Below are 22,958 nucleotides of genomic sequence, written 5' to 3'. Positions count from 1 at the left end.
TTTATGAAGACAATGAAAAATGTTCTTGTGTCATACAACAAAATAATTATAATAATGTAATAAATAATAAACAGCATTTTGAGGGGTGATTGTCCTAATACACCTAAAATTTCTGGGGAAATATATATGTGAGAATAGCCAATAAATTTTGAAATTGTACTTTAGAGTTTGGAGTCTTCAGATAAAAGTATATAGCAAATACTATGATAATATGTGATCCTGATGAAAATGTAAGTTTGGTGGAATGAAATAAAATGTCCCAAGACTGATTCAAGTATATCGATTTAAATGTAACATGAATGTGTCATTTCAAATCATCAAAGAAATGATGGGTATTAGGAAAACTAGTTCATCATTTGGGGAAAATAAAGTTGGATGGTTACTTGAAAACAAATAGAGAAATTGATTAGGTAAGAAGCTTACTTGGAATATCTCTTTTTTGGTAACTCTCTCTGGTCTTGCTCATACTCTATTAGGATATTTGGTACATTAGCTTAAATGTCCCTGTCTATGAACAACAACAAAAACAGAGAGATCTAATTATATACAAGCAAAAAGGGAACGCTCATACACTGCTGGTGGGAATGTAAATGTGTATGGCCACTATGGAAAACAGTATGGAAGTTCCTCAAAAAAGTAAGAATAGAATTACCGTATGACCTAGCAATCCTTCTTCTGGGTATTTATCCACAAAATTTGAAAACATTTATCCATAAAGATATATGTACCCCCATGTTCATAGTAGCATTATTCACAATGGCCAAGAAGGGATCATTTTTTAGATCAATATATGGCCATGTCTAAAAATGTTATTTTGTCTTGTGTAAATGATCTATAAAAATCACATTCTTATATAGTCTGGAATTTGAGTTACCTAAGTCCTTTAAAGACTGAAACCTGTGTCAATGGCCAAGTTGTAAAAAGATTAGAGGTGAGCTTGAGCTTTTAGTGTTTAATTAATAAAGATAAGCATAATGCTTATCTTTGCAGCCCCAGCTAATATTATTCCAGCAGTTAAAGGAAAGAATGCTAAAAGGAAGAGGTGGTCAGATAGATAAAATGCTTCTTTACCACTAGAGAAGTAACATTGACAAAGTATCTCTCTCTCTCTCTGTCTCTCTCTGTCTGTCTGTCTGTCCTTCTCTCTGTCTCTCTGTCTCTCTGTCTCTCTGTCTCTGTCTCTGTCTCTCTCTCTCTCTCTTTCTCTCTCTCTGTCTCTCTCTCTCTGTCTCTCTCCCTCTTTCTCTCCCCACAACTCCCGCCTCATTTCTCATCATGGAAGAACTGCAAGAATTAAAGAAGTGATCAAGTTTGCAAGAAAATCAACTTCAGGTCTTTTTTAGGAGATGAAAAAGGTAAGAATGAGCAGAAGCTCTAAGAGAAGAAAGCTTGTAGAAGTTTTAACATCTGAGGACATTTCTAGTAGTCCTACAGGTGTGAACAAGATACAGCAAGAAACTGCAGACAGAGTTGGAAACGTGTGTTTTACTGAATTCTGAGATAAAGTAAAAGTTCAAGTGAAACATGAAGAAAAACTTTTGAGTGTGTTGTTTCATTAGGGAGATGCCCTGCTCAATGGTTAAGAACATTGGCTTTGGAATCAGACAGGAGTACGTTAGAGCTGATCCTGCTACTCATGAGTTGTGCAATTTAGGGCACATTTTCTCACCTTTTTTGAGCCTCAATTTCTCCATCTGTCAAATGGGGGTAATAAAATCTACATTCATGGGGCCATGTGAGAACTAAGTAAGATCGTGTTTACAAGGCACTTAACACACAGTGAGAGTTTATAAATGTTAGCTGTTATTATTAAGCTAAGCACACATATTGTTTGTTGTGGTTTGTATTGTGTCCTACCAAAAGATGTTCGAGTCCTAATCCTTGGTACCTGTGAATGTGATCTTACTTGGAAATAGGGTCTTTACATATGTAATTAATATTTCAGTTAAAATGAAGTCATACTGGATTAAGGTAGGCCCTCAATCCAATTTCTGGTCCTCATAAGAGACATAGTCAGATTCGGAGGAAAGATGGCCATGTGAAGGTGGAGGCAAAAACTGGAGCAGTGTATATATAAACCAAGGAAAGCCAAGGGTTGCCAATAGCCAGCAAAAGCTAGAAAGAGGCAAAGAAGTATCTATCCTTCTCTAGTGCCTTTGAAGAGAGTATGACTCTGCTGACACTTTGATTTTGGACTTTCAACCTCCAGAACCATAAGAAAGTAACTTTCTGATGTTTAAAGTCACCCAGTTTGTGGTAATTTGTTACGGCAGCCCTAAAAATACAATATAATGTGTGGTAATTAATTTTTCATTTTTAGTTGTTTAACGATGTGACTGAAAAGCTATATTATTGTGTAGAAAATAATAATTAGAACTAAAAATGTGCATTTATTTTACTGTTGTACTATCTGTGTTTTATTTTTTTAAAAGAAATGCAATTATTTTGTTTCAGAAGTTCCAATACTACTTTCACAGAACCAGTAAATGAGCAAAAAGAGAAGATGGCATTAGTTATTTGTGTTGGCATCATTTGATGCTTCCTCTTAGGTGGTAAAGATGCAATAAAAGAGAAATATGTAAAGGAGGGTGTGTTTGCTAATCACACTGTAAGAACCTGAGCTTCCTATATTTGACCTGGAACGGAAACCCCATGGGGGATAGAAAATAAAACATCTCCTCCTGGTAGCCACAGTCTACTTCCTTTTTACTTCCCAAAATGTGTACCATGCTTTTTTTGTGATTTTTCAAGTATTGCAATGCTTTCCATCATCTGTGAAATTTTATTTACTTTTCCACCATCACTATATATTTTATATGCTTTATGAACTAACTTGCTGAAGGCAAATTTGTTTAAGTGGAATATTGCATAACCCAAGGAGCATCTGCAATGATTATTCTAATTCCAGTTGATATTCCTACTCAGATGTATTAATCATGTTTTTTTCTTTCTTTTTTTCTTAAATCAATCACTTTCAGAAAAATGAGATGAGTCCTAAGAGAACAATCAATTGCAATGTCTTGCTATAATTATGAAGCTATTTATGTTTATGTGACTGTATGTTTATGTATGATGTGCACATGCCCTATCTAAGCATTCCAGAGAACAATGAAAGATCATTATTTGGGCACGAGATCTCTCATTTTAAATTGAAAATATCAAATCTTAAAAGTCTTGAGAACATTTATTAACTTGATCAAATAAAAGCTGTTTATACTGTAGGAGATCAAACCATCCAAAATTTAAAACTGTAAGTATTTAACTTTGACAAGTCAATGTGCATTAAAAAATCAGCAGTAATCGATCTTTTCAACCTTAGTTGCTTAATACCATGACTGCAAAAGCTATATTATTGTGTAGAAATAATCATTAGAACTAAAAAAAAAAAAAAAAAATTTGTTGAAAGAGTTGGTATCCATAGGTGTTTTAAGGCATGCCTTTTATGTTCTCATGAATAAACTAAACACAGGGGCTTATATCTATCTACTTCTGTGAGTGTGCAAGCATAAAAGTCTTAAGCTGGGAAATCAGGTGTGCAAAAAATAACTTTCTCAAGTTTTGAAAACTAAACTGAATTTTCATTTTGAGCACCTATTTTTCTAAGTGTGAAAAATATAATATCAAGCCATTCTGGGTAATCTCAGGGTTTACCCCTGCCTATCCTTGCCCCCACACCTTTCTCAATCCCTCTGATCTCACCCCAAATCTGCAACTTGTTCTTAAAGAATACAAATATATGTAATCTGGGCTTTAAACATACTACCCATCCACAGGGCACCTGATAGGCTGCACTTGTCCTACCTGTTCTTCGTCATCAGCCCATGCCTATCATAGCTATGTCATACCTTGTTCTTGGCCCCCAGGCTTGTACAGACCCTGCTCCTTCTCCATTGTTTCTGAGCCTTTCTCCCATGCCTCTGGCTCTTTGAGGGGCCCCTGGGGAGTTGTTGTGGGTGCTTTCTGCTAAGGAATACCACAGCCCTTCTTCTTTTCTCATTTGTTCTCATGGATTCTGAGGTGGGGAATCTCTTTGAAGCTTGTTCCTTCTGTCAGCCCTTCCTGGATTCCCTCAGCTCTTGGATTCCCTCAGGCTTATCCAGGGATCTATATCTTTCCTCCAGCTCCTGCTAGATGTATTTCTTGGGAGTGGTAGTAATAGGACATTGGCTCCTGCTCAGAAAGCACCAGAATGTCTCTTACTTTCCTGCTGACTCACCTTCCTCTCCTACAATACAAGGAATGTTTGTAAATCTCTTCTTGATTTGTGGAACCAAGAAAACTCACTCAGATTCCCTTTATTTTTCAAGCCTATTATTCATGCCCCGCATCCTTCTAAAGTTCAACTAAAAGATTAACTTATTTTTATCTACTATGAAAAATATATATCTTTAAAATAAAAGAAGATACTAACATTATAATAAAACAAAAAAAATTATGACTCAGTGTCCTCTACTTTCAGAAAAGAAAATGAGAACAAATAAAGTAACCACATAATCCTCATTGAATCAACTTTTATCCTTACATTACTTTTTTAATTGGGCCTATTTTCCAAGTAACAGTTCTTTCTTCTGACGCTTAATTTTTTTTTTTTGTAGCCAAGAAATTTTGAAAACTAAGATGTTCAGTCTACTAAAAAATGTTTCTCAACACGTTTGCATACTAATTCATTTCTTAATAAGGTATATTTCAAAACTTGCATCCATTTTTTTCATATGCTACAGAATCTAAAAGAATTGACTCAGGACAGAAGCAAGAAGCATGAGGAAATCTCTGTAATTATCAACATTTCCAATTATATTTAGCCAAATCAATAACTTATGAAAATTGCCAGTTGTAAAGACCTTAGTTAAAATCCTATACCTTGAGGAAGGTGGGTCCCTAGAAAAATAATTGAACAAAGAAAATCCTAGATACTTGGTGAAATGTCCCCCACAGAATCTCAAAGTAAACTAAGCCCTCACTATATGCATCTGAGGCCCCAGTATCTTCTGAAAACATTTTAGAAGATGTTCCTGGCAATGGCAAATTCTATAAAACTTAGTATTATATTTATTGATTCATTTTCCACAGAACAATGAATGTTACTGGATAGAGCATGGGTGAAGATAGTTGATGGTCTGAAAAGCTTGGAAAATTTAGGACTAAGCAAAATTTAACTGGTTTCTTTACTGAAAAGTCATCTAATCGACTATAGTATGCTAATGTTTTTCAGGAATGCTCGAGAGGAAATATAGTCTCCCAAATTTATTCCATTACAGAATACTTTGTTATGGGACATTTCCCAGGACTAAGATTATATCTGAGGAAACTCTAGCCTCTTCCAACATTGGAATTGATAAGACAAGACCTGAATATCTTCTTAGAGTAAGAGCTTCTATGCCCAGCACAGTATCTGGCCTTGTTTAATCTCTCTCTCTTATTATATTTTCTTGTCCAAACTACAAAGAATTTTGCTCATGAATATTGGTAAGAACACTTCTTAATATTGTCTTATAATAGCTTTTTGTTTTCTTTTGTTTCTCAGTCTAGAATAACTTCCTTGGTCTTCTCCATCTGCAAAAATCTTACTCCTTCAACAAGGTCCTTCTTACATTCTACTTACTTAGGGAACCCTTGGTGATATTTTTATTTTATTTAGACACTCAATAACTCATAGCTTAGCAATTAATAAATTTTTAATCATCATGTCACTTGATATTAAGAAAATAATTTTACTCCCAACATCAGATGAATAAGAATCATATATGAATTAGACAGTGATGAAAATAGTCACCGTGATCTCATCTCAAGCCTGCTCCATCTTTTGATGAGCTCTGACTTGTGACCAAGGCTGTACCTTTACTTCTGATAGTGACTTGACCCAGCTTCCAATCCCACTTGGCCACTTAACTACTACCCACTGGACTAAATTTTTTTTTTTTTAATCCAAAAGTCAATTTAAAGAAAGGTACCAGCATTCCTGGCTGTAAAGATAGATGAAAACTGTGGACAGACCAGTTTAATGGGAATACTTGGAGTGGCTTCTAACTTTTACTCTTTCTTCATCTGCTTTATCTACCCTATCACAAAGTTTTATGTTTCTTTCTTAGTAAAATATTTTAGGTTTCCTTTCTATTTATACCCTCTGTCAGCATTGCAGTTTGGGATTCTATGATTTCATGGCCAACCCTAGCCTCTACTTCAAGCTTTTCTAACTTATCCAGTATTCGGTTGTCAAAGTAATTTTCCAAAATGCTACCTTCATAATTCCTGGGGCTGAAAACAATAAATTAGGCACTTAAATTTGAAATCCGAAGACCCTGGGCTCCATTTTTTCTTTAGTCTCTCTATTTTTGTTTAATTATAAATAAATCTGAGTTTATGGGATCAAGTAGTTTTATATCCTAAGCAGTGGTGAATCAACCTTCTATTTTCATATTGTGATTAAAACAAGTTCAGAGAACTTGAATAATAATGTCTTTAAACTGTATTGGGGTGATGTGCACACATAATTGAAAAAAATAGGCATATCTTGTATAAGAGTCATCAATTGAAGTTCAAAAGTAAACATTCTTTGTTATAGTAAAAAAATCAGTAATGTGTTAAACCTATCAGATGGTAAATAAAGACAATTTAAAATATCAGAATTAGCTTCTTCCATTTGAGCTTTTGTCTCTGGAGTCAGGCTAGGTGAGCACAGTTTAAGTTTAGCTGATGTGATGGGAGCAGGAGAGTAGGTACAATAAGACAGGTGAGAGCAGGTGATTCCTGGTAGATCTTAACTGTTGAGTATGAACAGTACAGGCTGCAGTCATTAATAAGACCACCAGTGGGATTGTCTGGCCAGGGTCAAGAAAGCCTGTATGGTGGAGGAGAAAAACAGATTTGATTAAATTGAAAGAGACATGCTGTTCTAAAATTTCAGGAATTATTAAAAATTACAATAACAAAATTTACTCCAGGGTAGAGATAAATCCAGGATCAGACCAGGTTTCCTAGAATTTCTCTCTCTCTCCCTCACTCACCTCTCTCTTCCTGTGTTGATTTCATCTTCAGGCAAGTTTCACTTCACAGAAGAAAGTATGGCCACTAGCAGCTCAGGCTTATATTCTGCCAGCCTGGCAAACCTAGGGCAAAGGACGAGCTTTTCCAGTAATTCAAGCAAAGTCCTGCCATTGGGCTTGATTTACTTGTATTTTCTAAACCAGACCCTATGGACTGGAAGATGGACTACTCTGACAGCTAAAGCTAAGGGGTAAGTTTAGCCACATCAAGAATTTATGGCATGAGTATAAGGAAGAACATTTGCCCAGAGGAAAATCCAGGTGCTGTTATTAGAAGAACTGGCAAAAATTACGGATATTTACTGGAATATCTATAATAGCTTCTTATCTCTAGTCTGGCTTCTAAATATTTAGGGCAGAAAGCACCTCTTCCCAGGGCTTCACATATGTCAGCGGCAAACTTCATTCTGGAGAATTTTAGCACCCACATGAGTCTTCTTGACATAGATAAAGGTGCTTATTTTCAAATAAAAGGTCCTGCCATCTGACAGAAAATTGTCAAAATAAATTACAAATCTGCAGTGATTACCACGTGAATGATATCTCCTAGAATCAATAAAGGTGGGCACAACTAGCATAACCAAGGTATGACCCTAGAGTTGATATTCCTTTGGTTCTCACATCCCCCTACAGATGAATAGGGGTATTTCTGTGAAGTTCCTTGGTCATTTCTTTACTGCAGTTTATTTTGGGGGGTCTTCAAGATAATTTCCAGAAGCAACATGTCTGGTGCAAGTCTTGAGAGAAAGAGAACTGACGGAAGCAGAAATGTTGGTTGAGACACTAAGGAAGAAACATTACTTCTCATCTGATAACTTCATTCTCAGAAACAGTGAACAATCAAAAAAAGACAAGGAATGTGTAGTTAAACAGACTATAGCATATTACAGAAGCCTGAGACAAATCTCAAAGGCTGCTAAAATCACACTTCTGCTTCTAGGATACTATCTTAATAGAAAGATAATTGAAACACTTTCTTAGGGTTAAAATAAGTATAAGTAAATATTTGGTCACAGTTAATGGTTCAGCATTTATCGACTGCCTCCTTTGCCTGCCACACTGGTGCTTATCCCTTGTGACCCAGAATATTGTCTCTGTCTCGCACCCTGACCAATTCCTCAAGACCCATTTTGAAATCCACCACCTCCAACAAATCTCCCTCCTAACTTCTAGTTAATTATTGATTGTCACATTTGCCCTGTTCTAATAAGAATTGTAATTCTGTCTGGTTTTGATACTACCAGAAGAAAGCTTTTTTTTTAGGAGAAATCTTCCTCAAAAAGCAAATGTAGTCATGTCAGTTGCCATGAATGTGTGACAAAAGTACAGACTCCCAAGAAAAGCATACAAGGCCCTCAGAATCTAGGTCTTCTTTCTTCTCTATTCTCATTTTTGTGCTTCTTCTAGCACCTTTCAATGCCTTCCTCAGGCCAACTCACACTTCATTCACACTGGAACACAAGCAGTTGAAAACATATCATGCCCTCTCTTATCTCTTGGCTTTTCTGTGTCTGCTCTCTCAGACTGGAATGCCCAGCCCCTAACTCTTCTCTGGATTCATTAGTCCATCAATAAATCTTTACTGGTCTCCTTGCAACAGGTAATATGCTAGATGTTCCAGATACACTACTGAGTAATGGTCTTGGGTTCCTTGGAACGATTGTAGCCTAAGAGGGAAGCATAGAAATAACCACACAAACTGTAACATTACAAATCCTCAAAGTCTGTAAAGAAAACTTCTGGGAACTTTGAGAATCTTTACCAGGAGACTTGATCAAGCCAGGGGCAGGGGATGGGCAAGGAAGACATTCTTGAAGATTTGTTTTGAGCTGATATCTGAAGGACAAAGGGAATGCACACTCTAGGTAGAAACGCCATGTACCTTGGGATGGGAAAAAATGGGGCACATCTGGAACTGAATGTGAATCTGGTGAATGTGTAATACATTATATCATAGTTCAGTCTAACACAATGTAATTTTACATTCTAAGGAATGTGTGCACATTTTGTCTCATTAAGATTATAAGTTCCTAAAACCTGTGTTTCTCACATGCAGGACATAGTCTGTTTGCTCTCCCAGAACCATTTTACCCCTTGACTCTGCTTCAGAAGGCTGGACTAGATATATTACATCAATGGGCTCCCAACCTCTCATGAACTCCCATTCATGAGTTCACATGCATCAATTATTCTCATTATTACATATGGCCAAAGGATTCTCTCCATATTCTCCACACTGCTAGGAAATCAGTCTTTTTTTAAAAAAGAAAAATCTGTCTCTACATCTACATATACATGGATATATATATTTCACATATACATAACTTTATATATACACCTTTATGTATAAATAATATTTAATTAAATACATATATAAGTTATATATATATTTATATATTTATATTAAATATATATATATATATATATATATATATATATATATATATATATATAACTTTGGAAGCATTTTTCTCTATAACTTTGGAAGCATTTTTCTCCATCTATTGAGATCATGCTTCCAGGCGTATCCCCTGTTTGGTTCAAATAAATATTAAAAAATATATTATAATTTATGATATATCTATTTATATCTATACACTTGACCCTTGAACATCACAAATTTGAACTGCACGGGTCCACCTATACATGATATTTTTTAATTGATACCTGTACCATTTTCAATTGCCATTTGGGAGTCCATGGATGAGGAAGGCCAACTGTATGCATTGTCTTAGGCCATTTTATACAAGGGACTTGAGCATCTGCAATTTGGGTATCTGAGGTGCCCCAACCTCCTCACTATTCAAGGGTCAACTGTATACATATTTATGGATATATAACTTTAAAGGGAACTAACCAATATATTAATCATGGTCATCTCTGGACAATGAAGTTTTGAGTGTGCTTTGTTTATTTTACGTATTCTTTATACTTCATTGTATATCAAGCATTTTAAATAAACACGAATTATTGATTATAAGAGAAAGTCATTTAAAAATATTCCGTTAAAATGTAAACCCTCTGTGGGTACAGTAGAGTGGATAGGTTCATAAGATCCAGGGCTGAGAAGGGCCTTAGAGCCTTGGAGAACATTGGATGAGGACGGTGGAACAGAAGTGGGCACCCACTAAGGGAAGAGAAAGGTGCAGAGAAGAAAGAGAAAGCCGGAAAGCACTGAACATCACCCTCACCTATTTGTGATAACAAGAACTTTTCCTGGCAGAATCTTATCACCTTTAAGGACTGGCTATAAGCTTTAACATGAAATGACAAAGAGAAAGATAGAAACAAGAAAAAACTGTAAAAAAGTCCATAGCGCTTGTTGGTATTTTGGTAGCGATTTTTCTCCCTTAAAATTGCCATTAGGTACAACTGATTTCCATTATAACAAATGTCCCTAAATCAATGAAAGAAAGTACTTTCAAAAGGATTGTGGAGTATGACTGTAACTAATGTTATCATGAGACTTTAATCAATTTTTATAATTTTTTTATGATTAGACATAATGCCACATACCTATCTCCCCTCTTTTTTTTTTTTTTTTGGTTAAGAATCTTTTTTTCTCTAACCCTTCCCTGAGATGTTTGTTGCCTTGGGTAGGCTGTGTCCTACCAATAAAGCTCACTGCTTCTCAAAAGAGCCTTGCTCTAGATCAAGGGTCCCCAATCCCTCTGCGGTGGACCTTTAGCAGTCCACAGTTTGTTAGAAACCAGGCCACACACCTGGAGGTGAGCAGCGGCAAGCAAAGCTTCATCCGTATTTGCAGCCACTCCCCAGCGCTAGAGTCACTGTCACCGCCTCAGCTCCACCTCAGATCATCAGGCATTAGATTCTCATAGGAGCACCCATTCCTGGTGCAGAAAAGGTTGGGGACTCCTGCTCTAGGTGACTTTTTCCTTCTAGGTTTTGATAACCTCTTCTTTCCCTCATTCCTTTAGGCTTGTGAGTGGTTAACAGCTCCAATGCTACTAGCCTAGAGTTACTGCATTTGCCTCTGGCCTTTGCTTTTCCTACTCCTTTGTAAACAAATATCTTGTAAATAAACTGCCAAGAATTATCTACATAATGTAACATACAGATGATATATTATAGAATAGTACACTTAAAACCTATATAATTTTATTAACTAATGTCACCCCAATAAATTAAAAAAGAATTATCCTAATTTGAATATACTGCCTGTTTTCTGTTGAGATTCTGACAGATACACCCCTCTCACCAAAACAACATCCCCATCTGTGCTGTCCAATATGGTAGCCACTAGCCGCATGTGGATATTGAGCACCTGAAATATGCCTAATCCCAATAAAGAAGTGCTGGAAGTGTAAAATGCACACTAGATTTCAAAGACTTGGTATGAAAAGAAAGGACATAAATGACTTCAATAATTTTTATATTGACTACATGTAAAAATCACATTTTTAAGTATATTAGATATATTATTAAAATTAATTTCACCTGTTTTTTTTACTTTTCTTTAAGGTGGCTACTAGAAAATTTAAATTACCTGTGAGGCTTGTATTTGTGGCTTATATTTTATTTATAAAGTACAGAGGTCTAGATATTGCGGGAGTGATTCTGAGAACCATGCCTCCTATATAATGTGTTTTTAATACCCACATAAAGGGAATATCTATGCTTAAAATGTGAAAGCATGAACGTACAATATCCTACAATGTGGGAGCAAGGCGGGAACTTGAAGACCATCGTTTTCAGGGTGAGAATACCGAGGAATATTTGTAAGCATTTACGGGACAGTATATGCTTTCAGAACAACTTTAAAATGGTCTTTGGTTTTTGTTTGTTTGTTCGTTCATTTCTTTGTTTTCCTTCTGCAACACAGACTGAAATACCTAGAGAAAAACTTTAAAATATACTAAAGCTCAAGTTAGTATTAAATCTCAATTGGTTTGTCGATATCCAATTTTAGGACACAAGAAGGCATTAAAGCTTGGACTGGCTGTTCATCCTTGTAAAAAGCCCATCACTTTATGGCGTCAGAACCTAATAAATTCTTCACTGGCTTATTGAATAGGTTGCGTTTGGTGCTTCATAAACATAAAAATATGTCCAGCATTGGGTATTTATCCAGCGGGCACACATATACCAGTTCCACACAAGCAGACCCCTTTGGAAGGTTAAAAAGGAATTCCCTGACTTCCACTCCCATGTTCAAATAGAGTGCCTGCAGGCTGAGAGAGGAAGGTTGTAAAGTCCCAGTGGGCCCAGAAAGCTGCCTCCACCACTTGCAGCGGTTGGTGTGCGACCGCCAGGCTACCGCCCACATTGCAGGGCGTCTTGCCGAGATAAGGAAGCCAAGAAACCAGGAACAAGTCGGATTGGAATAAAAAACCACCTCACGTAAGTTCCACGGGCCACCTCCCTCCATTAAACATCAAGACGATTTGTATCGCTTCCTGACCTGCTCCCCCAGGAGCACAAGAAGATATGGGGTCAGGCGAGGCAACAGAGAGGAAACAGTCCTTTATGGAGGGACCTTTAACTCTTTAACGACACACACACATACACACAGACGCGCGCGCACACACACGTACAAACAACATTAAAAAAAAAAATCCTTCATCAAAAACTGGGCATATGGATTTGGAATCGGAGCTGATATTTATTTATTTATTTTTAATCTTAATTTCTCCACTTGATTTATTTATTGGCTTATTTTCTAAGACGTTACTCCTTTCTAGGTCTTGGGAAACTCTTGATCATCATCAATAATACAAGGGAAGAATCAAAAGGAAAAATAAAAACAAAAATAACACTGCTGAGAGGAGACTGAGCTCCTCTCAAGGGCCCGCCGCGGACAGTTGGGTAGGTATGTGTAAGTCAAAGCTGTTGCGGAGGAATTCCGTTCACCCTAGACAAATGGGTGTGTGGCGTGAAGCGCGGTACTGGGAACTGCTGCCAAAAATACTTCCAAAGGTTCGGGTAGGTGGCAGGGGCGGGACCGGGGAAGGATGTAGCGACAGAGGCGGAAGGGAAGCAGAGTGCAGGGAACTTAGAGGAGGTCAGGGTTGCGAAGCGCTGAGCTGAGTCGGAGGGGTTGAGAACCCCTAATCCAGCGAGTGGCCGGCGGGGTGGAAGTCAGGCCCCCGGGGATCCGGCCGGCTCTAGCTGTCAGTCAGACAACCGTGGGGCCGCCGCAATCCTCAGCTCTGTTCCAAAGGAGCTATGCTGCGGGCGGGGGCGGGGGCGGGAGGAAAGGGCGGAATGGGGAAGGGGCGTCGCCCCAGTCTCCCCCGCCTTCTTCAATGTCATTGGGCCGCCGCGGCGAGGTCTGCGCCACCTTTTCTCCATCCCACCCCTCCCGCGGGCCGCGCTCGTCCGGGGGCTGGTCCGGCCCGGGCCGTTGACGTCACCGCCAAGTTTGCTGCCCTGGGCGCCCCACGTGTGGCGGCGGCTACGGCCCGGGAGACAGCGAGAGAGCGCCTGCGAGCACAGTGGCCGCGGCCGCTGACAGGTCCCGCACAGCCAGACTCCGCTATGCCGCTCCCAGGTGGGGCGTGAGAGCAGTTTGGAGCAGCCGGGTGCGCACCAGGAGGGGCGGGCTGCTCGGCGCGGGCCTTCTTGTTCCTGCTCGGGCAGAAGGACTCGGGGGTACCTTGCACCAGGGCCGAGAAGGCGCGCCGAGACGGTCCAGGGGACCGAGGAATTCGGGGCTGGGAGGCACTGTCGCTTGCCGCTGTCTGGAGCGCACGGAGTTCAGCGGCCCCGGAGTGGAGCGTCCCCTCGTCAGGACTGAACGAGGGATGCAAGGTCGCTGAGCGGAGACCGCTGGGGGCCGAGGCTGAGACGCTTGCCTCCGCCACATCCTCCAGGACCCCCATTCCCGCGACTCCTAGAGTACTGGGGCGCCGAGCGCTTCTCCGAGGCTCAAGACTTGCCGAGTCTAAGAGGATGGTTTCTTAAGCACGGCACCACGTCCCCTTTCCCGCCCCCTAGACCAGAGGAAGGGATCCCGCGAGGGACTCCCGAGGCTCGGTCTCCCTAAGGAGCCCCGGCTGCCGCCACCTGGGGCAGCTTGCACGGCCGCAGGGACGCACGGGCGATGTGGCCTCCGTCCAGCGCGCAGGCCCTCCTGGAGGATGTCATGGCACTTGGCGGAGTCTCGGCCTAGCATGGCCCGCGTGCTGCCCGACGTCGCCTCCGGCTAGGATGGCCCCTCCGGGCCCGGCCGGCGCCCACCCCACCTCGGCAGAGCCGCTGTCCCGCAGCATCTTCCGGAAATTCTTGCTAATGCTCTGCTCCTTGCTCACGTCCCTTTACGTCTTCTACTGCCTGGCCGAGCGCTGTCAGACCCTGTCGGGCCCCGTCGTGGGGCTGTCGGGCGGTGGCGAGGAGACGGGGGCCCCGGGTCGCGGCGTCCTGGCCGGAGGCCCGAGGGAGCTGGCGGCGCGGCCCGCGGCGGCGCAGAGAAAGCGCTTCCTGCAACTGAAGCAGTGGCGGAGGCGCAGGCGGCCTGTGCGGCGCGACGGCGGCGAGGAGGTGGCCTGGGAAGAAGAGACCCCGGGCCTGGCCGGGGGTCCCGGTGGCTCCGGGGCTGGGAGCAGCGTGGCCGAGGCCCCACCCGGGACTCTGGCGCTGCTGTTGGACGAAGGCAGCAAGCAGCTGCCGCAGGCCATCATCATCGGCGTGAAGAAGGGCGGCACGCGGGCGCTGCTCGAGTTCCTGCGCGTGCACCCCGACGTGCGGGCCGTGGGTGCGGAGCCCCACTTCTTCGACCGCAGCTACGACAAAGGCCTCTCCTGGTACCGGTGAGCTGGCGCGGGGCACAGGCAGAGGGCAGGCAGAGCGCGATGTATGTGTTTGCGTCGGGGGGCTTTGAGAGAGACCACGATGACTCCCAATTCACCTTCCTATCCGTTTCATGTAGAAGGCGGGAGATGGGGGGAGGTTCATCAGTAGTTGTCCTTAACCTGAGGGGTCTTGTTCCCCACGATGCCTTCTTTCTCCAGTATACTGGATGCTGGAGGGGGAGGAGGGCAGGAGGAGGGAATTGGTCCTTAATGATTGTTTTCTTTAGTCTTTGAGATTCCTTTTCCCTCGAATAGCCAATTTCATCTTTTCCTCCTCTGCTAGACGATCCTTGTTGATAGCTAAAGAAGGGGGAAGAAGTCTCTCCTAAATTAGAACTTGTTCATCAATTATTATGTTGACTCCTTTCCCAAGGAAGCCTGTTTTTATTTCTTTACCTTCTGGGCAGTTCTCTATGGTTAATGCAGTCTTTGCCGTCAGGTATTTATTTACCTTGACCTTCTGCCAGATAGTTGTTCTAGGTGGTAAGTAATATAGAGACTTCATAAAAGTGTCAAGAACCAGAGTCTAGGTTGTTGGGAAATATATGTCCGAGCAAGTGCCAGCAACCAGTCATTGTGTTTTAAAGAAGGCTTCCTTGGTAATAACTTTTGTTTGAGGCAAGGAATGAATTTCGTAAAGTGCTTTCTGTATTTACAGGAAAGCGTACCTTTTGTTTCTCTACTGGCAGAAACTTTCTCAAAGCTCTTTGAACACTTCTCTTTAGAAATGAGGTACCCATTGGAAGGAAGGAAGGAAGGAAAGAAGGAAGGAAAGAAGGAAGGAAGGGAGGGAGGGAGGGAGGAAGGAAGGAAGGAAAGAAGGAAGGAAGGGAGGGAGGAAGGAAGGAAGGAAGGAAGGAAGGAAGGAAAGAGAAAGAAAAGATAGAAAAGAAAGAAGAAGAAAAAAAGGGGAGGGATATGGAGTCGCTGGTTTCATTGTGAAAAAACTCCCAATACAGTTTAGGAAACAAGTCTGGTTTAGATCTTAACCTTAAATTTACTAGTCTTCTTAAATTTAGACCACCTTTAATAATAGAATCAGCCAAACTCTAAGAAATTCTAGTGTCACCTGGATTTTGTTTGCCATAAAATATTGGCCTTTTTTCTTTACTCCGAGAGCAAGGAAAATCATATGGCCAGAATTTTCCATTTTATAGTTTTATATTGTTCTTTAAATGTGCAATCTCCTTGTCATTTTAACTAAAACATTACCAAAGTTACTACGAAATTTAAATATATTTTAAAAGCCCACTAAATCAACTATTCATTCCCAAAACAGAAATGAACATGATTTGACAAGTTTATTTACTTGAGGGGTCGAACTCACCCTCAGACTGATTTCAGAAACTGAATTTACAGTAACCCAACTCATGAGAAAACATTTGGTCCTAAAAGTTGAATTCAAACATTAAACACTTTTTTCATTTCTTGGAAAGAAAAACAAACAACCTTCCTTAATATAGAATATATATCATTTAAAATCATCGGCCACTTAAAAAATTCCCTTGTGTTTCTGTCATTTATGTTGTATCCTCTGGGAAGTTCTTATAAAAATGACCTGTTGAATCTGGAAACAACAGGTCCTTCTTTTTAGCACAAAGGCAGCTCTGTTTTTTCCATTAAGGACACAAGGAAAAAAGTGATTAAAGACCCCTAAAACTCTTATCTATAGCAGTTTGCACTGAATTCAGCTTCATAGTGTATAAGTGAACACATTTCAAGCTGACTGCCTGGGATATCTAAGACAATGTTTGGCTGGCTCTGAGGTGCTATTATATATGGTGAAATATTTAGTACTAAAACCCTTTATGTTCATTTTACCATCTAGACTTTATTTCACAAAGTGGGATTGTTCTTATTCCAGAAATGAGTATTTGAGGGCACAGTATATCTAGAGACCTGGATCTTATTTTCCGTGGACCTTTCTGAGCTTGTGTAAGAGAAGGAAGGTTTCAAGATAACTAAAAACACAAGTATAGAAAAGAAACAGAGAAGAGAGAGAGAGAGAGACAGAAAGAGAGAGAAAGAGAGAAGAGTCATAAACCTTTAGGCCACTCTTTCATTTGGAAACTGGATGCATGCTATAAAGTAAATCTCTCTTTGGATTGTTTACTCTAGCAGAGGAGTTCTATAAAGCAATTTATGGTGGTTACAAAAATAACTGCACAGTAGACTTCATGGTTTGGTAAATTTAATTTTCTAAGTGTTGGAGCAATGTCTTTGTTTTACCATTTGCAATGTATTTTTTTTTTATTGGATGTATGAATTTATGTTTAACTCAATTACATAGAAAACTTTTATTTAAAAAAAAATCCAAGCTATGGTGTTCTGGATTATGCGATTATTTAATGAAATTTTTCCTCAGTTCTCTTTCATCTTAGCTCCGAAGTTGGAGTTTGAAGTTTGTGAGAAGGATTGAAGACTTAACCTTGAAAAAAAATCTCCCACACAGAATGCCACTTAACTATTAAGTGCATTTTAGCAGTTTGTATTTAGCCAGTATTTTATAATAAGGGGTTCAGTTAGACTTTCTTGAGTCAGCCCCAAATTTGTAATATTGGATTTCTAACACACACACACACACACACACACACACACACAGTGGGGGAGAAAAAGAGAGAAGGAGAGAGAAAGAGCCCCAAAATTTATACCCTGAAGTAAACTATGGAAGAGAAAAATCTGTATAATATCTTTTAGATGCTCAGTGACATGGGAGAATCATAAATGTCTAGCCTTGTTTTTTTGCTCAGTGAAATCTCGCCGTTTGTCATAATAATTTGTAGTGGCAGTGCCCCCTACTGTCCTGACAAAGGGAGAAATCTGTTGCTGTTAGAAAGTTTGAGACAATCCCTTGGTGAATGAGTTTGAGTTAGAAATGCCTGTTGCTACGATGTTTCAATAAATTTCTCACTCTGGGCAAAATAAAGTACTTTATAAACTGCATCCTAAGACTAGTGTAACTGACTGTAAAGGCAAAGAAAATGAATTTATTCAAAATCTCTATAAATGAAATGTTTCTAATTAATTAAAATGTCCTAATATTACTTTAAAATAAATGAAACAAAAGTAAAACAACATTCCAGGAGATTTGTTAATTTTGATAATTTAGGATGCTTCAGTGGAGTTTTCTGGATATGAAACTCCACCCTGATGGGGTTTAAAACACATTCCACAATACTTAATTTAGCGGACATGATATCAGTACAACAAATGTCTGTGGCTTGCATGTCATGGGAAAACAATCCTTTGCAATGAATGGTCTTCGTTTCTATTGTATGTGTGGTAGGTTCATAAAGGAAGGCAGGGAACTATTTCTTTAGCTTCTAAACTTTGAGATCTTTTCTGTAAGTCAAGACCGAACGACTCTACTATAGTTTAAGAGCAGGTGAGCTTAGAATTTAACGTCCCCTTTCTCTACCTGTGTATATCTGCACCAACTAGAAGGTGTGCTTTTTTTCTCCTACAACAAAAGATACATATTTATGAAGCATATAAAGATATGTATGTCTTTATGTGAGTGTATGTGTATATATATATAGTTATATACATATATATACATAGTTATATATATAGTTATATATATACATAGTTATATATATAATTATATACATATATACATAGTTACATATACATATATATATGTATATAACTATATATATATACATACACACACGTTTATATATATGTATGCATATAAATGTTTGGGACAAGATAGTATTTATTATCCAACCTCTTATACTCACACGTCTATTTCCTATGTTTTGATTGGTTTTCTTTCGTAAGACTGGCTAATTTCAACGGAGATCAATATCACTTAAATTGTTTTACTCGTTAACATTCAAGAAGATTCAAGATTACTTAGCTTGGTATTTAGGAGTTAGTTCTCCACCGACTTCATCAAAATTTGAAGTTTTCTGGCCCCTAATAATCATCGCCTTATTTTTCAAGTCCACCAGAGAGGCTAGCAGAACAGAAGAACTTTTGGTTCCTATCAGGAGAAATCGGCATTTTGTAGCAGCTGGGAGCAGCTGCAAAGTACCTCCTTGTGCAGTTTCCCACCCTCCTGAGCCACGAGGCCCTTCTGCGTGAAGGGCTGGAAATGAAATTTGAGCCAAGGGAGCTGCAGAGTCTGGCCACCCATGCAAGGTCATATGAACTGAAGTCCAAACAGGCCTCTCTGTCCTTAGAACTGAGTTAAGAACATGAAGAAAGGACGAAGGATAGGAGGAAAGCAGGAAGAAGTTGTTTTGGACCCTGAGTCTAAGGCACATGTTTGCAGAAGGGAGGGAATAATTCTTTCAGACATATAGTTCCCAGGAGCTTTTGGGGATGGGATACTCTTCATCCACTGAGAGGTTGCAAATGGCCCTGTAGAGAAGCCACAGTGCTGTCATTTTGTTTGCTGAATGTTTGAGCTCTGGAATCATCATCCCAGTAGGCTACCCAGAAAAGAAGTCAAACAGCCTAGTTTCTTTGTGTCTGTGTATGTGCACTCGTGCACGTGTACATACCCACATGCACATGCGTGCAAGAGCAGACACTTAGTAGGAGGGGAAGTGATGGAATTGATAACAAGGAAGTTATTAAGTGGTTAGAGAACTTCTAAACATTCAGACACCCAGGGTATGGAACAGGCTTTGGGTCTACTGAGTACAGGTATTAAAAACAATAACAACAACAGAAACTGTGTAATATAGCTTGGACCTGGAATACCTCATTTGAGTGAATATTTCTTCATAACAATGAGATTTATAATGTGCTGATATATTTTATGTGAAATGCATAGCCATGAGTGAAAATCCTCTACATTGTAATAGTCTGTTCTCCTCTTAAAAAGAAAAAAAACACCCTGGCCAAAATATTTGTCTCTTATAAATAAGTCTCTTGATTGGTCAAGAAACAATATGTGCCAAATCCATATTTTGGAAGTGTCACGAGAATGAAATAAGCCTGTGCAGTTAATGACAACAGGGGCTAACCTTATATATACCAGATACTAACATCATGAGGAAAAGAGTGTCACAGAGCAAACAAACCATCTTGTTACAAACAACAAAGGGCCTCGTGTCTCTAAGGGATGCATTTGAACAATTGCAAATTGCAATTGCCATCAGTCAAATTGCTGGGCTCAGTTGGGAATTTTATAAACTTAGCCCTTTTCTTTAGGTAGACATCTTCTCACTGAGTAGTAATAACTTGGCTGATAAAAAGTGTTATTTCTCGTGATGTTTCCCAAAGATATTAGACTCCAAGCTTTTAGAAAAATTGTTTCTGCTAAGTGATGAGTTACAATTTTGAAAACGACATTACTTACTAAATATATGCCTTTAATATGTAATCAGAGGAAATTTCACCTAAATAATATTTTAGTTCCCTAGTCTTTGCAGTTATACGAATGTCTTTAAAATGTTTTCCAGCACTTTAAAATTTAAATTTGATATAGCTTCAAACTCTCTGCAGAGGATATTGATATAGTTAAAAAATAAACATGTGAAATAAGGACTTAGAAATTGTGGAAATGCCGAGTTTAGTGAATTGAAGCATCTTCCCAGTTTTTGCCAACGATCACAACTTCTGTTTTTTTTGCATTATTCATGAGGTCATGACTGTCATGCCTTTAACATTTACATTTATCTTATGAACACGTGAGGAAGGTATTCCAGAGGTTCAGATTTGGCTTGTTTCAGAAGTTGTCAGTTGACAGTAAATGTATAAGGGGAAGTGTTTATTAAGAATGAAGTTTAGTGCTTGACATTAGGCTCGTGATATTCTTACAAAGGTTAAAAAAACAAAACCCTATTCACTGACTTGAGAGCAGCCCACTTTGAATGTGATGTGTAGCGCCACCTGGTGGGAGGAAGAGTCAGCAAGGAACCAGAACAGCTAGACTTTGAAAACCTCATCATTATCAGAGTATATCTGCAGTCTCAATTTGAAAAAAAGGGGTGAGGGGGAGAGGGTGTGGGCATCACGTTAGGTAGCACTTACAGCAAGTAAGATCTGCTTAGTGTAGCTGAGCTCACTTCTTTCAGGTAGGGAGTTTATTCTTTGGAGAGAAATAAAAGAGACTTGCCTTCACAATAAATCTGAAAAACACGATATAAATGATTAGGAGATTTATATTAGAAATGCACATGACCGAAAGGAATGCCATATGCCCCAGATTAGTTTTGTTAGTGTGTTTTGCCTCTGTTTCTGAAAGTCAGCTTCAAATGAAAATACTTCCAGATGATTTTATTTCAACATGCAGCCTTATTCCTCCTCCCGTGTAGTACAGGCTCTGGAGGAGGGTCCCACGATTCTTAACAGGCAGCACACAGAATCCTCTTTAACCCTTACCAAACCTGAGATACACTACTGAAGACCTTGCTCACGTGGGACAGTTTCATAGGAAGGTGCTTTCAGAGTTCTAACAGGAGAGACCTTCCGGAGACTACGGTCCAGTGCCTGGGGAGGGTGAGCTGGTAGAGAGGGTGGTAGTCAGGTTAAAATAAGGTAGGAAGAAAGGGGAAAATAGGAAGGTTACAGTGGAGAAACCTGGCAGACACCACCTTAACCAAGTGGTAAGTTTAACATTTCCTTGCGGTCATGTGCAGATCATGTACCCCCCAGTGTAACGCAATGAGGAGGGCACTTTACCTGTGGGGGATTCTCCCCCCAAATCTGTAGCCCCACTCTAATTATGAGAAAACATTAAGCCAACCCAAATGGAGGGGCATCTACAAAATACCTGTCTAGTATTCCTTAAAATTTTCAAGATCCTGAAAAACAGATTGGGGAGGAGACAAAAGAGGCTAACTGCTAATGAGTAAATAAAGTGTGGTACTCTTGACTGGATCCTGAAACAGAAAAAGGGTGTTCCATGGAAAAACTGGAGAAATGTGAATAATGAGTGTGGTCTAGTTAATAGCACTATACTGAGGTTAATTTCTTGGTTTCAATCATTGTACTAGGGTATGTAAGATAATAACCTTAGTGGAATCAGGGCAAAATGGTATCTGAGAATCCTCTGTACAATTTTATGTTTACAATTTTAATATCTAAAATTATTCTAAAACAAAAGGAAAAACAGCAGCATCAACAAAGAAGGCAGGAGATGCCTAATGTCACCAAGGGCTGTGGGCTCATGCTGTAACACTCTACTGCGTCAGCTTCCTTTCATTCCATGTTTCTTCTTTCCTCTCCTTCTGAAGGCCCCCAGCACAGGCCTGCCAGCTTCTCCTCCACTGCCAGCACCTGTTGCTTCCAGACACGCTGAGCTTTCCCCTCAGCTGATTTCATAATAAAATTGGCTCATGGCTCCCCTCCTACTCTCTTGTCCCTGGAACAAGCACAGAGTTTGTTTTTTGTTGTTATTGTTGTTGCTTTGTTTTGCTTTCCTCTTTTTATTTATGGCTGGCAAATGTAAAGTGAAGAAGGTATAAGAAGTTGCCCACCCCTGACTAAAACCCTCGTGTTCTGGAGAGCAAAAAACGTTGATGTAAATGATAAGTTTTTGAGAACGCAAAGAACGGAAGTAGGAGTCAGAGGAAAATTAGATTTGGGAATCTGGCTTGTTTGCTTCAGACATAGGAGGAGCAGTTGTCAAGGGTTGGGAAGCTAGTTATGGGGTCAAGAGATGGGTTCATGGCTGTGGACACTCCTTAGCCTAGGATATAACAATGCAGTCCAGGTTTTCCTGGCCAGCTTAAATATTCTGCTTACTTGACCTTATGCTTTAATCTTTGTTTTAGACACTATGGTTTATGAGACCAACCATAAGAGCAAATCGGACCTGGAGCAGTCATTGGGTTAAAGGATGAGGGAGGAAGAGAGAAAATCCACCCTCCAGAGCTCTGGATGACCAAGACCTGGGCATCCTGAGTGGTTCTTCCTGCTGGCACTGCTAATCCCGGGATGCCAGTGCTATCAGACTAGGTGGCATGCTGGCGTTTTCTGCTTCTGTTTTTAAACACACAGTTGTGCATCTGAGAATCTGGTTTAATAGAGTAACGAAAATCTGACTTGAAACATTTCCTTTGATATTTTTAACAACTGTAAAAATAATTTTATCCACATTACATTTTTACTTAAGCAAAACAAAATAATACACAGGCTACATCTT

At 39.8% G+C, this 22,958-nt stretch overlaps 1 protein-coding gene across 1 annotated transcript in view; it reads left to right on the top strand.

Moving 5' to 3' along the window:
* The first annotated feature begins 14,213 nt into the window (after nucleotides 1-14,213).
* The window catches only part of HS3ST3A1 (heparan sulfate-glucosamine 3-sulfotransferase 3A1), a 91,237-nt gene continuing 82,492 nt past the window's right edge, over nucleotides 14,214-22,958 (top strand). The window contains exon 1 of the mRNA XM_011358978.2: nucleotides 14,214-14,812. Coding sequence (XP_011357280.1) covers nucleotides 14,214-14,812 — 599 coding nt within the window. The remainder of the gene's footprint in view (nucleotides 14,813-22,958) is intronic.

Source organism: Pteropus vampyrus, unplaced genomic scaffold, assembly GCF_000151845.1.
Source record: "Pteropus vampyrus isolate Shadow unplaced genomic scaffold, Pvam_2.0 Scaffold44, whole genome shotgun sequence".
NCBI classification, from domain to species: domain Eukaryota; kingdom Metazoa; phylum Chordata; class Mammalia; order Chiroptera; family Pteropodidae; genus Pteropus; species Pteropus vampyrus.
Note: the sequence above shows the minus strand (reverse complement) of the source record. Positions and strands in the feature narration are given on the sequence as shown.